At 53.6% G+C, this 14097-nt stretch overlaps 1 protein-coding gene across 1 annotated transcript; it reads left to right on the top strand.

The window, feature by feature from the left end:
• The first annotated feature begins 2037 nt into the window (after positions 1-2037).
• On the top strand, positions 2038-13939 carry PABPC1L (poly(A) binding protein cytoplasmic 1 like). Its single transcript, XM_074553578.1, has 15 exons — positions 2038-2863; positions 3574-3767; positions 4269-4384; positions 5142-5281; positions 6066-6160; positions 6394-6531; positions 7013-7108; positions 7956-8222; positions 9060-9150; positions 9441-9569; positions 10506-10645; positions 10936-11029; positions 12161-12291; positions 13078-13167; positions 13743-13939. The coding sequence occupies exons 1-14, from the start codon at positions 2671-2673 to the stop codon at positions 13159-13161; spliced, it is 1908 nt and encodes a 635-aa protein (XP_074409679.1). The 5' UTR covers positions 2038-2670; the 3' UTR covers positions 13162-13167; positions 13743-13939.
• Positions 13940-14097: the final 158 nt, after the last annotated feature.

Genomic DNA, 14097 nt, shown 5'->3' with positions numbered 1-14097 from the left:
AAGAGTGCAAAATAGCAGAGGTGCACTGGACATTAGCACGTGAAGGGATGGATGGCAGTAGCCAGGCAGCCTGAAAGCTTCAAGGAAGCTTGGTCCTGCTCCCAGAGTGTGGCAACACAGAAGTGGGCACAGTGGAAAATGTCACTTGGCCGCTCTGGATTCACCAATGAAGGCATTAGGACAAAATCTAACCAGCTGTTGCTTGACGGCTGTTCTGCCCTGTGCCACGGCTGTTCATGGTGGTCCCTCCATGTCTGTAATTATTGCTGCTTTGTCATTTTCTCCAGCCTTCATGGACGTACCTAAATGTATGCACATACCACATATAAAACACAAATTATTTTATAGTGTGCACCAGCTCCCAGTCTGATTCATGCTGATGGCATTGTCAGCTCTGAGAAGAAAAATCCCTGCATCTGCTAGCTGCTCTTGTTCAGAGACCACCTCCTGTCTCAGTCCTTTCACATAACATCTCTCATCCTGGCTGTCTCTTTTGGGGAAATCGTGAGCTGAGGAGGTTGGTCTGCAGCACTGATGAGTTGAGGGGGTGTCTCCATTTTTCATTTAATTCTGTCTTTCTGGGAAAGGACACTGCAGCTGGCCCAGCCACAGTAAGAGTCCAGGTGCACTCAACATGTTTGACTCATCCAACTGTTGCTGCTGCAGCTTCTCATTCTTGATGCTGATCTGATCTTCGGGTGAGGCCTCTTGGTGTGGGAAACCACCAGAAGGCTTTTATGAAGGTGGTGGTTCTGATTGCCTCGCAGCTGACCCTTCCGAGGGTGCAGGATGGGTGGAGCCGGATGCCAGGGGAGCTGCTTTGGAATTGCACGGCCTGCGGCTGGAGGTTCCTGTGTGCTTTCATCCGGCGTTTCAGCAGCACAATCACAGAACAGCTGGGGTGCGATCTCAGTGGGTGAAAGGGAGCTTACAGAGCCCCTGGGCCATACGGACTAGAGTGATGATAGCTGAGGCCATATTCCCTGGCTCTCTGTTGGGTCCTGCTGTGGAATTCAGAAATGCATGAGCACCCGGTGATGAGGGGTTTGTAACCCAGCTGTGTACGGCTCCTGCCTGAACTCCTTCACTTCAGAGAATTACATGTCGGAAGGTGAATGCAATTTCCTAAAAGCGCGTGGGGGTGGGACGCGCTGTCAGCGTTCCAGGGTGACACGCAGCGCAATTCCCCTTTGGGAAGGCACGAGATGCGCAGGAGCTGCGATTTGCAAAGATGAGGAACTGCATTGCACCTGCTGAACCCCTGAGCCCTCGGCTTCACGGGGGCCGCCCCTGCCCTGCCCTGCCCTGTCCGCGGGGTGTCCGCTCCGCACCTGGCCGGGGTGGGGCGGTGGGCGGAGGTCCCGTCCCGCCCCCGGGGCCGCCGCAGAAGAGGCGCTCGGTGCCGGTGGCCGCAGTGGAGCGGTGCTGCCTCGGCGGGCGCTCGGTGTGAGTGCGGGGCTGGTACCGGCAGCGGAGCGGTGCTGCCTCGGCGGGCGCTCGGTGTGAGTGCGGGGCCAGCGCCCAGCTCCACTGCCGGGGCTGCTTCTCCGGGGCGGGCGGGCTCGGGCAGGGTGAGCCCCGCTCCTCCGCAGCCCCGGGTCGTGCCCGGCGCTGTGTGCTGACCGGGGCTCCCGGCGGGGCTGTGCCGCCTCTGCCCGGCCGCTCCCCGCATCGTCGCTCCGGCCGCCTCCTCCCCGTTTGAGCTCCCTTCCCTCCGTGCCCTGCTGGCTCTGGAGGGACGCTGGGGCTGCTCTGTTACCCTGGGTTTGGTTTTGGGGGGTCTCTGGGCGGTGCGAGGAGCGGGGCTGTGTCACGGAGCCGGTGCGCGGCTCCACCGTGGGGATTTGCCTTTGGCCGGGGGTTGCTCGATGCACCTCTCCTATATATGTGTATTAATTTTGGGTATCTATAGGTGTCCAAACAATTATCTCAGGAGTTTTGAGCTTTAAGGTAAGAGCCCTAAGGATGGATTTATACACTTTTGGGGCAGGACCTGCATTTCTATGTTCCTAGGCAGTAGCCCGGGGGTCTCAAGCACTGACTGTTGTCTTCACACAGAACTTTATACTCAACTGAAACCAGGCAGAGACTGAGCATCAAAATGCCTGCTATGGAAACAGTAGTCAACAAGCTGAGAAACTAGGAAGGGGTGGCTAAAACCCTGTGTCTGCCTTGTTAGAGATGGAGTTGTTTGCAGGGAGCAGTGGGCTGCACTTCTGCTCCCTGGCATCAAACTCCCAGTCCTTGGGTCTGCCCCAGCTGGAGGGAGCCATTAAGGAGTTAAAATGGAGGTCTCTGGTGGAGAAGGGCTGTTAACCTTCTGAGAAATTAAACTCCATTTTATTTCTCTTGGGGTTTGTGTGTTTTAAGGAGCAAATCTCTCTGTGTGTAGTATGTAGTGCATCCTTCTAGGATGTGTAAGGGCTGTGAGGTGCAGAACACTCCAGCTCAACTTTTGCACCAAAATTATGTCCTGGAAAGCTTTGATATTGCAGCTTCTTCGGGGCATTCCTGATCCTAGTGGAATGGGAAGGGGAGGGCGTTGCTCTGACTTGTGCTGCTACAATGGGGCCAGCCCCAGTGCGGGCCTGTGATTGCACAGGCAATCTGAAACCTGTGCCCTGCAGCCTTGGGTCTGTCTCCTCCTGCAGCTGAGCTCTGTGGGTGACCATGAATGCTAGTGGCCCTGGCTATCCCTTAGCCTCTCTCTACGTGGGAGACCTGCACCCAGATGTGACTGAAGCCATGCTGTATGAGAAGTTCTCCCCTGCTGGGCCCATCATGTCCATCCGGGTGTGCCGGGACGTGGCCACGCGCCGCTCGCTGGGCTACGCCTACATCAACTTCCAGCAGCCTGTGGATGGTAGGTTCCTTCCTCATGCAGCTCTGTGGAGCTGCCTCACAGTAGGGACTTGGGTGGGCCTTGGGACAGGGGGGAGCAGTTGTCTGAATGGCTGCATTGCTGTTGGGGCTTGGTTATAACCAACCCCAGCCTTCTCTCTGATGGTGACCCATCCTGCTTCCATCTCTTCTTAGCATCTGGGAAAGGATGCAGCTGTTGGGCTCTGGTGAGGGGTTGAAGGTGACTTGCAGGAGTGGCCTCCCTCCTCCTTCTCCATCAGAGAAGGGCACCAAAACCCCTTCTGCCCTTCCCCTGGGGTACCCAGCTGCCAACTGGCTCACATTGTAAAGTGAGCCGCTCCCCTGGCAGGCATTGCCATGACACAGTGCTGTAATTGGAAGGTGTTCCACGCTGAAGTGAGGCTGTAATGATGGGAAGGTGTTGATTTAGTTGCCCTAGAGACCAAAATCCTTACTGGGTAAATTAGCTGGGCATCTGCCAGACTGGAGCTTGTTGTGAAATGGTTGATCCTTGGTAGTCAGGCGTGCCTTTGGAGAGAAAAGAAGTAATTAGTCAAGGAGTGGTGTGGCTGGAGGGGTGGGGAGGCAGAGCTGCCTGTCCCATTTAGCTCAACAAGCCCCTGTCCCCGGTTCCTGCGCCCATCTCAGCTGCTACAGAATGTGAGGCAGATCTGTGTGTGTTACTCCCCTCTCCTCCCCCTCCTTTGCCAGCTGAGCGAGCCCTGGACACCATGAACTTCGAGGTGATCAAAGGCCGACCCATCCGCATCATGTGGTCCCAACGGGACCCCGGGCTCAGGAAATCAGGGGTTGGAAACGTCTTCATCAAGAACCTGGATGACTCCATTGATAACAAAGCCTTGTATGACACATTCTCTACCTTTGGAAACATCCTGTCATGCAAGGTAGGTGTGCCCTGCAGGAGAGGACTTGCTGCAGGGCTGCCTCAGCCCTGGAAGCATGCTCCAGCCAGCTGGAATTCCCTTTCTCATTTCACTTCCCACAACATCTCTATTAAATTCCCAGCTGCTTTGAAGCTGAAAGGCTTTGCTATGTTCCCCCTCAGAATAAGGGGCTGGGGGGCTTTTTAAACTGGGGCTTTTCCCCCAGTTCCTGCACAGGGATGTTATGTGCCATTCTGCTCCAGCTCAGTGCACCAATGGGTCTTGGGGAGCCATAAGTTCCTGGGTATCATATAAAGCAGCATGGATCTGGTCCTGGGATTGCCCACCTCCCTGACCTGCTGCCAACATCCCAAAAGAGCTCAGCTGCAGTGGGAGCAGGATGTCAGGGAGGGGAAATGCCCCTGGGAAATGGGGCTGGGTTTTCCTGGGATGCACTCATGTACAAACATGGAGAAAAACAGTGTCTGTTTCTTTCCTTTGCCCTTCATGCTCTGTTTGCAGGTGGTTTGTGATGAAAATGGATCCCGTGGCTATGGCTTTGTCCACTTTGAGACGCATGAGGCAGCAATTCGGGCCATTGAGACCATGAATGGGATGTTGCTCAATGACAGGAAGGTGTAAGTGCCAGAGAGAGGAGTCTGGGCCCTTCACTTGGCTCTGCTCCTCCCTTGCCATGGTCCACTATTGGCAGTAAAAGCATGCCCTGCTCAGGCATCCCCTTCCTGCTGCTCTGTGTTCTTCCCTTTTCCGTCCCTGCTGGGCATGGTAGCTCTCTGGGACAGTGAGTCACTTGTGGTGGGTGCTGGGGGAAGTGTGATAGTGGTTTGGAGCTGCTCCCAGATGGTGGGGAAGGAGTCCAGCCCCAGGCTGGGTTTTATTGCTGAGGAGGTGTAATGAGTGCCCACAAAGCGGAGCTGGTCCTTGATCTTGGCTGTTGCCATCAGATAATCTGGGCAGGAAGAGGTTTTGCTGTTGTTCCTCTCTCTGTTGGCATTGCATCACCTCATTCTACATCCCACAGAGGCAAGGGCTACCCAGAGTGTTGGAGATCACTTTGGAGGAACAGAGCTGGCACTTGGTGGTGTCCTTTGGGGTCTTTTGTGGTGGTGGCATCCTTTTGAAGCCTTTTGATGTCTCCTGGGGTGACAAATCCCTGCTTGTGGCAGTGGCAATGGGGAGCTTGGGTATGTGTACACCAGAGTGAGACATGCTGAAGGTGCTGTATGTGAAACTCATGGTGAGCCTGTGGGTGAGCAAAGCATGGCCTGAAGTCATGGGATCTCTCTTGACCTCTGCTGTGACAGGTGTGCCTGAGTCCATCTTCCCTCTGCAGGGAACATACAGGGTTTGAGGCCCTTTCCTTCCTTCCCACAGGTTTGTTGGACACTTCAAATCCCGCAAAGAGCGTGAGGCAGAGGTTGGGGCTAGGGCAATAGAATTCACCAATGTCTACATCAAAAACTTTGGGGATGACATGGATGATGACAGACTGAGGGAAATATTCTCCAAGTTTGGTGAGTGCATTTTTGAAATATCCTCGTGTCTGAAAAACTGGAGTTGGGGCAGCCTAAAATGAAGTGGGGGGAGTGCTTGGCTGGAATAGCAGCCACTTTTCTTGTGAGATGGGACTTGTTTAAACATCCCCCACATAAAAGGACTGCAGTCACTTAATTTGTCAGGATGTTATATGTGCTTCCCTGCTGTGACAGAGGAGAACTTGTACTGGTACTGTCTTGAAAAAAGTACGTTTTTTTTCTTTCTTGGATAGTTTTTTTTAAGTTGTCTTGTTATTGCATACTGTGGGGTTACAGGAACCCTGGGAATAAGAATTGCTGAGTCTGAATGTAAGGAAAACAGGCTTTTCAGTTTAGTCCACTACTGGAGGATGCATCTTGTGATGGATTTTAGTGTTGTGCCAATCCATGGGCCATACTTGGTCAGTGCCATCCCAAGTAACTTGTGGTTATCTGTCATATGAACCCAATCTGTGTTAATGTGTAAAGGAGATGAAATTTTCTAGCCAAAGGAACTCCCTGCACTGGCTGGAGGGGCTGAAGAGCCCAGGGCAATGAGAGCAGTAGCCTGGGTTGGAGGTATAACCCTCACCAAACCTTGCAGCCTGCTGTCCCTGCCCCATGGGGATCCAGCTGTCTGTCCTGCTGGGCTCTTCCAGCTGCCCTGGCTGCCCAGTGTCCTTGCTGGGCTGGTGTCTCCTGGTGGTTCCCAGCACAGTTCTGCACGCTGGCAGCCCTCCCTCGCTGGGCACCCCTCAGACTGAGCTTTCCTTCCCTGCTGCAGGAAAAACCTTGAGCGTCAAGGTCATGATGGACAGCACTGGCCGCTCAAAGGGCTTCGGGTTCGTCAACTTTGAGAAGCACGAGGAAGCCCAGAAGGCAAGAGGCTCCTCACTGCCCATCTCTGTCCTGGGACTGTCACCTGGTGATGTCCCCACCTCTCCTCAGAGGGAGCTGTAGGGCCCAGCTTTGTGCCTGTCTGGGAACTGGCACTGGGCAGGAGCTGGCAAGGGGAGCGGGTCTCTGCTCATGCTGGGGCTGCCCTGGGGTGGGTGAGAGCAGAGCTGCGGCCAGGGGCTCCCCGCTGTCTGAGACCCTTCCCTCCCCGGCAGGCCGTGGCTGACATGAACGGGAAGGAGCTCAACGGGCGGGTGCTGTACGTGGGCCGCGCCCAGAAGCGGCTGGAGCGCCAGAGCGAGCTCAAGAGGAAATTCGAGCAGATGAAGCAAGAGAGGGTCAGCAGGTACCAGGTAAGGGAGAGCAGGGGGCTCCATCCTGCAGGTCTGCAACAGGGACACTCAGCTTGGGGCAGCACAGAGCTCTCCAGAGCAGAGCAGCATGGTGGGCACCTCCTGCAATGAGGGGTCAGTCACTGCATGGGAATGTCCTGGGAAGCAACATCAGGAAAGGGGAGAGATTTAAACCCAGGATGGTGCTGAGAGGTGAACACATAGGTCAGCTAGTTTCCAGAAATATTGGTCTGGAAATGAGACAGCTTCATGAGGTTCAGCAGGTTCCCATTGATGGTGTGGGTGTCCTCTTCACTTGGGATGTATTTCAAGTGGAGTTTATGCACAATCCTGTCCCCTCTCTGTGTCACTGCTCCTGCGGGGGATGTCTTTGTGGGATGTCCCACCCTCCAGCTGAGCTGCTGCTGAAATGAGCATCCAGTGTGACAAACTGCTGTAAATTTTGGTATGCCAAGCTGCTTTTATTTTCACCTCTGTGCAGGGGGTCAACCTGTATGTGAAGAACTTGGATGATGGGATAGATGACGAAAGGCTGAGGAAGGAGTTCTCGCCCTATGGCACTATCACCAGTGCCAAGGTGAGGGACTGGAGCTCCTGGGGTCAGTAAACCAGTGCACTCAGCCCTTGGGGATGAATAGGGATTATCATCCTGTTGAATTACACCTCCCTGCTAATGGCTTGTATCTCAAGCCAGGTGTAAGGGACGTGCTGCTTGACCTCACACTGTCCTGAGGAGCAAATATTTTGTAGCTTTGTTGAGTTACCCCAGCCCTGGTAAGGTGCCAGGTATATGGGGCCTTAAAGCTGCAACATTCTGAATATTGCCTAGCTGCTCTGTGACAGTGGTACAATGACAATGACCCACAAGCCACCTCTCTCAGGACAGGGGGGTGACAGGCTGGTGTTTGGCCTTTTGGAAACATCATGGATGTGTCTTTCCACTGGCACTGGTGTCAGGGTTCTCTGGAAGGCAACATGTAAGGGATGGTCTGGCTTTAAAGTCAGCTACCTGTAACCTGCCAGGGACAGATGCTGCCTGGCCCTTGTCAGGGCACAGAGTCCCACTGATCCCCATCCCTTGCTGGCTCCTGCAGCATTCAGCACCAGAACATTTCTGGCCCTTGGGTCCTGTGAGGCTGAGGCACAGATTCCCCCCAGATGATCACAGGCTCCTGATCCCAGGCTGGTCCAGACTCTCCACCTTCATTTCCCAAACCTACTGCCTGAGCAAATCCTGCCCTTCCCCAGAGAAACCTGTTTGTGGGAGAGGTGCAGTCCCATCCATCCCACCCTGGGTGTGGGGGCTGAAATGGGGTGCCTGTGGCTGGATCTCACACACACACACACACACAAACACCCCATGCTGTTCTGTGGATGCTGCAGCAATCTGTGGACTGAGCTGTCTTGTTCTCCTCCTGTTTTAGGTGATGACAGAGGGTGGCCGCAGCAAAGGCTTTGGGTTTGTATGTTTTTCCTCCCCAGAGGAGGCCACCAAGGCGGTGACAGAGATGAACGGGCGCATTGTCAGCACCAAGCCTCTCTACGTGGCGCTGGCGCAGCGGAAGGAGGAGCGCAAAGCCATCCTCACCAACCAGTACATGCAGAGGCTGGCCACCATGAGGGCCCTGCCTGGCCCTCTCCTGGGCTCTTTCCAGACCCCCCAGGGGTACTTCCTACCCCCCATGCCTCAAGTGAGTCCTGCTCCCCAATGGCAGCTTTGCATGGGGACCCAAATTTGTCCTGGAGGGGGCTGAGGAGCAGAGCTTGGGTTGTGCAGATCTGGGCACACTGTGACTGTGTTCATGGGGGTCTTAGGATGAGGGAACAGATGAGCATCTGACTCCATGTTTCAGAAGACTTGATTTATTATTTTATGACATATATTATATTAAAACTGTACTAAAAGAATAGAAGAAAAGATTTCATCAGAAGGCTAGCTAAGAATAGAAGAAGAAAGAATGATAAAAGTTTGTGGCTCAGAGAGAGAGTCTGAGCCAGCTGACTGTGATTGGCCATTAATTAGAAACAACCACATGAGACCAATCACAGATGCACCTGTTGCATTCCACAGCAGCAGATAAACATTGCTTACATTTTGTTCCTTAGGTCTCTCAGCTTCTCAGGAGGAAAAATCCTAAGGAAAGGATTTTTCATAAAGATGTCTGTGACAGGCACGCCCTGTGGAGCCAGTGGGATCTGCTCAGTGGGGTGCAGGTGCTGCAGGAAATGGGCTGGGGATTTCACAGTTACTGCTAGGGAAGGAAGGCAGGAGGAGTTTGGTGGGAGGGAAGCATGGAGAGCAAGGGAGAAGGATTACAGAGGGGCAGAAGCTCCTGAGGAGCCATGAAGCAGAGCTGCTGGAGGGCATGCTGACAGCAGGGCTGGAGGTTGGTCTTTAAAGTGCTCTGGCAGCCTGCAGAGCATGGTTTTGGCTTGTCTGTCTGTGTGCAGCAGCCACCAAGAGGCTCTGGGTTAGTTCTGGCTCAGCTCAGCTCCCCAGTCACGTTGGATGTGTTCTTCTTCCCCAGCCACAAACCAGAGCTGCCTTCTATGGCCCCAGCCCTGTAGTCCCAGTCCGCCCTGCCACTCGCTGGAGTGCACAGCCCTCCCGGCCTCCCTGTGAGTCTGCCTGCCTCTCCCTGGGGGCTCTTGGCACCAGCTGGGCTCAGCCAGGGACTGAGGGGCTTTAAAAGCAGCCGGGAGTGTGTAACCATGGGGGTTTATCTTGGGAAAAGTGTGCAGGATTCGGTGCAGGGTCATGGTGATGGGCACCGGGAGGTGAGATGTTGGCAGGGACACCAGAGGTGAGGTGCTCCTGAACTGTCCCCAGCCACAGCCACTCTCCCCACGTCTCCTTCCATGCCTCTGCTCCCCAGCAGTTCCATGGTGTGTATTCTCTCTCTCTGCAGCAGTGTACCCTGAAGCCACCCCCATCCTGAGGGCTGCAGTGCCGCCCCGGCGCCTGCTGTCCAACATCAGCACCACCAGACAGGCCTCCACCCAGGTGCCCCGAGTGCCCCCCCAGGCTCAGAGAGTGGGTGAGTGGGGGAAGGACCCCCGTGGTATTGCCAGGGTGGCTGGGGTGCTTACTGTGAGCTCAGGTCCCCAGTAGGATGGATTGGTTTGTGGGGTTGCTCATGGTGGGATGGAGTTGGGGCAATGTCTGTAGGAGCTATGTAACTTTTGGGGAAGATTGGGATCTTTGAGGTAATGGGACAGGTTTCTGATGTGCAGATTCGTCTTTTTGGTGGCTACACCTTGAATACGATCCTTAAAGCAGGTGGTGATGCAGCCACAGCCCCTGGGCTTGGTTCTTGGACAAAGGCAGGGGGTGGGAAAGGATCTTTGGGGAGCAGGAAGGGATCTTACAGGCTGAACTGCTGCCAATGCCAAGCCTGATGTTAGAGGGGTTTGGAGCTGAGAACCAGACCTTGCTGGCATCCCCAGTGCCTGGCTGTGCTGAGGCTGGCCCTGGGTCTTGGGGTGTCCCCTCCACACATGCCATCTGGGGCAGTGACTGCCTACAGCCTTCCCATCTTCATGGGATTGTAGACACTGAGTGTCTAATTCCTGAAGTGTGCAGTGGGACCAGGAGGGCTGTCTGTGGCTTGTCCCCTCTCCTTTTGTCATTGTCCTCTCATTTCTCTGCCTTCTCCTCCCTTCAGGATGGGCAGGCAGACAAGGCTCTCACAGCCCACCCTGCCCAGTGCTGTTCCCCTTCTCTGGCTGCTGATGGGTTTCTGCAGGAGGGCTGACGAGCTGTGGGTGCCTTTGCCAGCTCTCCTGCCCCCTGCACAACACCAGCAGTGCCTGCCTGTCCTGGGGGAGCTCCCTTTCACCTGGGGGCTGCTTTGAGCCCCTGTAGGACTTTTCAGACCCTTCAAACAAGCACGCTGTCCTTGTGCCTTCAGCCTCCTTGGCATGGGCATGCACTTAAGGACCCCTCCTCACAAATGTTCTTGTCCCCACTGCAGCCAACATCGGGACACAGACAGTGAGCACCCGGGTGCCCTCCTCATCTGCCCTGCCAAGGGGAGCCCAGCAGTACAAGTACTCCTCCTCTGCCAGGAACATGCAGCCCATGGGGCACATGCCACCCATGCTGGCCCCACAGGTCAGTGCTCTGCAGCCGTCAAAATGTGACATTTCCTGGGCTCAGCAGTCACATTATCCGAGAGCAGGATCCCCATGCTCTGTGAGTAGGGCTGTGGATCCTGCAGCCACACAGCTCCAATGCTTGATTCCAGCTTTTCTGCAAGCTGCTGTTTGAATACAAACAGACAATGCATCTTGGAAGGCTGAAATGCCCCATTGCGGTTGGTAGTGAGCACCATTCCTGCAATTCAAGTAACTCACATCCCTTCCAGCCTTTGATTGCTGTTCTTCCCTGTTTTTTCCCCCCAGGTGGGAGAACCTGCTGTGCATGTCCAGGGGCAGGAGCCACTGACAGCATCCTTGCTTGCAGCAGCCCCTCCTCAGGAGCAGAAGCAAATGATAGGTGGGTGCCAGGCTGCTCTGCTGGAGCAGGTCCAGCTGCAGGGCCCCTGGGGGCACATGGGCTTGCATGCACCAGGGCAGAATTAACTGCTGGGAGAAGCTGCAAGGCTTTGTGGGATTGCTCTGATATTATGCTGCTTAAAGAAAAATAATAATAAATTCAGTTTGTGTTGGAAGTGGATGGGAGCAATAAAGCCACTCCCTGTCTGCATGAGCTGCCTGACAGTGAGAAGTGTCTGGTGAAGCTTTGCAGAGAGGCAGAGCTCCATCCAGCCTGCCTGTGCTGCCAGGGCATTTGCCATTCCCCTGAGCTCTGAGCCATCCTGCAGTGATGAACAGCTTGTGGCCATGGGGGTTGAGGTCAGCTGTGCCACACAGCCCTTGGGTTTCAGGTGTTCTGTGGTGGAGCAGGCAGTGCCCTGGTGTGGGACAGCATCACTTGGTCTGGCCAAAGCACAGCAGGTCACAGACTGTGGTGTTCTCAGGGATCTTAGGATGAGGGAAGAGATGAGGATCTGACTCCATGTTTCAGAAGGCTGATTTATTATTTTATGATATATATGTTATTAAAACTATACTGAAAGAATAGAAGAAAGGATTTCATCAGAAGGCCAGCTAAGAATAGAAGATGAATGATAACAAAGGCTTGTGACTGACAGAGACAGTCCCAACAGCTGGACAGTGACTGGCCATTAATTAGAAACATCCACATGAGACCAATCACAGATCCACCTGTTGCATTTCACAGCAGCAGATAATCAATGTTTACATTTTGTTCCTGAGGCCTTTCAGCTTCTCAGGAGGAAAAATCCTAAAGAAAAGATTTTTTCAGAAAATATCATAGCTACAACAGACCAGCCCTTTGCTCCCAGGAGAAAACTGCAGAAACTGTGCAGGGGTGGGCAGGAGTGCCCAGCTCCACTGCCTGGTGCCCACTGCAGGTGCCTGCTGCTGACTTCACCCAGCAGCTTCCTGTGGCTGAGACGTGCTGGAGCAGCTCTGCCTGTGAGCAGTGGTTTTCCCACCACCATCACCACCCTTGTGTCCCAGTTAGGCTGAGGAGGGCTTGCAGTGGGTTAGAAAATGCTGGGGGCTTGCATGTTTCTCATGCTCTGGCTGCTGTTTGGAGCAGGTGAGCGCCTCTACCCTCTGATCCATGTGATGCATCCCTCACTGGCTGGCAAGATCACTGGGATGCTGCTGGAGATTGACAACTCTGAGCTGCTGCTGCTCCTGGAGTCCCCAGACTCCCTGCGCTCCAAGGTAGGACACTCAGTGTCCAGACAAATCCCTTTCCAAAGGGCTGATTTCCTGCTGCTGCAAGGGAAGGGAGCACAGCCCAGCACACTGGTCACTGTGGGAAGAGCAAGCAGCTGCTGGTTTTATTTTCAAGTGAAAAAGGAGCCCCAGGTTGATGTTACCACACCCAGTGCCTGGATGTCTGCTTGCCCTCAGCAAAAGGACAAGCTGGAAGCAGCTCCCTGATAGCACAGACCAAGCTTGAGGGTGGTTTGGAGGTGGCTGGGAAGCAAGAGGGGAGAAGCAGGGTGGTATCTCTACATGGAAGCAGCTCTTTCCTCAGAACAGAAACCAGGCAAACTGCTGCCTCTCTGCAGTATTTCTGCAGTTTCCTTCTTAATTCTGGTAAATATTTAGGTTTGGTTCCCATCAAAGTAGTTGGAGCGAGTTGACTGCATCTTTTTGTTGCTCCTTGGAGACAGGAGCTGCTTTCACCCCTCCACTGCTGTGTTTTTGAGGAGCCTGGGCTCTGCTGGGTGGTGTCAGGTGTAGCTTTACCTGTGAAATCTGCCTTCTGTCTAGCAAGTTCTGACTTGATAATAAAGGAGAGATGCCTCAGAATTTCCCTTGGTAAGAGACAGAAAAGCTCTTTGGGCTGATCAGTCTCCTGCAGAAGGAGCAGGCTTGGATTTTGTAATTATTTGAGTCCTTTACCTTTTGAGAGCGAGTCTGGGGGGACCTGCAGTGTTGAGCTCCTGGTGCAGTTTTCCCTGGAGCAGCTCCACTCCTCCCCTTGTGCTCTGTTGGCAGATCGAGGAAGCCGTGACCGTTCTCCAGGCACACCAGAGCACCGAGGGGGCCCACAAGGGCCCTGCTGGGGCCTTCCTGCCCTGACTCCAGGTGCGTGCTGGGGCCCTGCTGTGCTCAGAGCCTCTGGTTTATAACTCTGGGATTGGGGATTGGGCTTCTCATCCAGCCCAAGTAAGGTTTAATGAGCAGTATCAGTGTGTTTGACTGTAATATTCCATTTCTTAAATTGCATACTCTGTTTTCTGGATTTAGTTGTACCACAAAGACCTGTGCAGGTTGTTTGTATGTTGATGAGGGCAATGACTCTGCTACCAGAAAGGAATATAGGAAAGGTCCTTGCTTTTCTGTAGGTCTATTGGAGACCAGCACAATCTTTCCTGGGGGTTCCCAGTGGTTTGTTTTTTTGGTTTTTTTTGTAGACACCCTATAAAACATTCTTTGTGTACTTCATCAGGGAACAGGCCCTGCTGCTGAGGCTGGGATAGACACACTAACAAAGCAATTCAGACTGTATGCACCCCTTTGAAGATATTTCAGACATCTTCTTGACTTATGATATCAAAGTAACAGTGTTAATCCAAGTTCAGGTGAATATCATGTTTTCTGAATGAAACTCTTCCTTTAGCAGTTGAAAATTACATGTGTGGGTTCTCTGTTTCTTGCAGGCTCTGGGACTGAGAGCAGGCCCTGAGAATGTTGCTGTTGAAGAAGAGGAGCAGGAACCCCACCATCCTGTTGGAATCATGACCATACAGTGACCCTGGCTTGTCTTCAAATTCCCCATCCTATTGCTTGTGTGTATTGTAACCCCTGTAGAAGTGCCTCCTCCTGCACCTGTAAAAATCCTCACATTAAATCTCTTCTTGCCATTGAAAGCACCTTGTGAAATGTGGTGTGGAACCCAGCCTGGGGCAGCTGCCCAGAAAATGATGAGTGCTGATGAATCATCATTTTAGTGAATTTATTGGGTTCTGTAGTTTCATTTTTTCATGTAGCTGACACTAATAAAGAGCAGATACT

This window comes from Zonotrichia albicollis, chromosome 17 (assembly GCF_047830755.1).
Source record: "Zonotrichia albicollis isolate bZonAlb1 chromosome 17, bZonAlb1.hap1, whole genome shotgun sequence".
NCBI lineage: Eukaryota > Metazoa > Chordata > Aves > Passeriformes > Passerellidae > Zonotrichia > Zonotrichia albicollis.
This window is presented reverse-complemented; position numbering and strand designations above follow the sequence as displayed.